The sequence below is a fragment of the Hydra vulgaris genome, chromosome 01, assembly GCF_038396675.1.
Source record: "Hydra vulgaris chromosome 01, alternate assembly HydraT2T_AEP".
Classification (NCBI taxonomy): Eukaryota; Metazoa; Cnidaria; class Hydrozoa; order Anthoathecata; family Hydridae; genus Hydra; species Hydra vulgaris.
The window spans coordinates 23,129,617-23,132,278 of NC_088920.1; the positions used below are offsets into that span (position 1 = coordinate 23,129,617).

Here is a 2,662-nt window from a genome sequence, read left to right on the forward strand (position 1 = left end):
TTAATTAAGTAAAATTTCTTCATTATATTTTCCAATATTGTACAAACAGAGTGCGATATTATTTTTCAATGTCATTGTATCCGGATGGTTGATACCTAAAATTTCAGTTTGTATTTTATCAACAGAATAATAAATTTCTAAAGCTTCGTTATATTTTCCCATGTCGTCCAAACAGCTTGCGATATTATGTTTTGTTATCATTGTAGACGGATGGTTGATACCTAAAATTTCAGTTTGTATTTTATCAACAGAATAATAAATTTCTAAAGCTTCGTTATATTTTCCCATTGTGTGCAAACAGCTTGCGATATTACGTTTTGTTGTTATTGCAGACGGATGGTTGATACCTAAAATTTCAGTTTGTATTTTATCAACAGAATAATAAATTTCTAAAGCTTCGTTATATTTTCCCATTGTGTGCAAACAGCTTGCGATATTATGTTTTGTTGTCAATGTAGACGGATGGTTGATACCTAAAATTTCAGTTTGTATTTTATCAACAGAATAATAAATTTCTAAAGCTTCGTTATATTTTCCCATTGTGTGCAAACAGCTTGCGATATTACATTTTGTTCTCATTGTTTCCGGATGGTTGATACCTAAAATTTCAGTTAGTATTTTATCAACAGAATAATAAATTTCTAAAGCTTCGTTATATTTTCCTATATAGAACAAACAGTTTGCGATATTATGTTTTGTTCTCATTGTTTCCGGATGGTTGATACCTAAAATTTCAGTTTGTATTTTATCAACAGAATAATAAATTTCTAAAGCTTCGTTATATTTTCCCATATTGTCCAAACAGCTTGCGATATTATTTTTTGTATCAAGCGTGATTTTATCATTTTCACCATAAGTTTCTGTATTAAAATTTTGAACAACTTTAAATATTTCGATTGCTTCTTCAAATAAACCTTTACATACTAATAATTTTTTAATAGAAGTCGTCATATGATGGAAGGTTTCCGAAAATCTTTTTCCGTTAGCACGAAACATATAGATAAAATGAAAAACAAAATGATTTCCGTAATCCATGAGATCATTTACTTCATTCAATTCAACTTTAAAATAATTTTCGATTAAATCAAGATATATATTTGTACTTGAATTTCTCTTTTGAAAACATCTACATGTTAACTGTGTCAGTTCGTGCATTGTATATTTTTTATCATCGAAACAGTTTAGTAAAGAATAACTCATTAGTAATCCAATAGCTTCATCTATTAAAGATTCGTCGTTTTTTTCCATTTGATTTGAGATTTGTGTTATAAACTGTTTACTGATGTTTTGACCGTCGCAATGAGATAAACAGTTTAATAATTTAAATAGAAAAGGTTTAGTTTTTTTTAATTTTGTTAAAACTAAGTTGATTGCTTTTATAGCAGATTCTTCTTTGGTTAGAAAGTTATTATTGTCTAACATTTCTGATGGTTTCGATCTATATCGATCTTTGTATTTTTCTATCGAAATTTTATTTATATTTATATATTTTATTGCCTGAGTAATTGCAAACGGATGATAACCAAGTTCTTTAATTAAGTTTCTTATGTTTTCGTCGCTACTTTCTCTAGTATTATTTTTTACATAAGCGAATGCTTCTTCAGAAGAAAATACATCAACTAGCATTTTATTTACATGAATCGACCACATTCTCCATTGAGAGGTAATCAACGTGAATGAATTCGGTTTGCTTGAAATGTACATTGATAAGTTTTTAACACTTTCATCATCGACATTGTCAAAAATATACAATGTCTTTTCATTTTTGTAATAGTTGTGAATTTTTCCAACAATCACTTTTATATCAAAATAATCTCCTTTCGAATCATGAATCTCGAGTCCTAATATTTGACATTGATTTCTCATTGAAGTTTGTAACATTCCAAATGTTGCGTCAATCCAAACAAAGTTTTTATAGAAGTTATAAGATATTTCACAATATTTTCTGGCAATATGTGTCTTTCCGACACCCGACATTCCAAATAATACTAAAGTTGACTTGGTTGCATCTTGTAAAAAATAATGTTGAATTTCATTTAGTAGTTTCTTGCGTGAAAATAAATTTTCTGAAAAAGATTGAATACCTAAAAATAGACGTACGGTTAGATGTGTTATAACAAGCTATTGTTTCAATAAAAATAAATCTAATATCATTTATTAAGTAAAAAGTCAACTTCTTTCTAAACTTTTCTCTTTTTTTCAAATGCAGCGCGTTATTATTAAATTTAAAAAAGTTTATATATATATATATAAAATTATACCAGTTTTAAAAATATTTTTGAATAAAGTTTTATGTTATACTGTAACAATTTTACATATTTTAAAAAGGTCTCGTAAACAAACTTAATGTAATGTACTTTGTAACTTAACTACTCGAAAAATATCAAGTAATTATTGTTACTCTAGAGAATTCAAGTAAAAATACAACTTAATTTGCATTAATTTTAATCTGAGTTTTTGAGTTTAAATTTTGGCCGATAAATTAAAAACATTTTTTTATAGCGTGTGTTCTACCAACCTGTAATGCAAATGTTTGGATTTCATAAAACTATTTTTTTTTTTTTTTTAATACAATTTTTTTTTCAATACAAATTCTACCAACTGTATAAATTTTTTAATTAACAAACACAATATATTTACAGTTTACTCTGGTTATGAGTTA

At 26.4% G+C, this 2,662-nt stretch overlaps 1 protein-coding gene across 1 annotated transcript; it reads right to left on the reverse strand.

Annotated features, from left to right (window-relative positions):
* Positions 1-1,977, reverse strand: LOC136074259 (uncharacterized). The gene has a single exon (XM_065786564.1). It carries the CDS (start codon positions 1,975-1,977, stop codon positions 1-3), a length of 1,977 nt encoding a protein of 658 aa, XP_065642636.1.
* Positions 1,978-2,662: the final 685 nt, after the last annotated feature.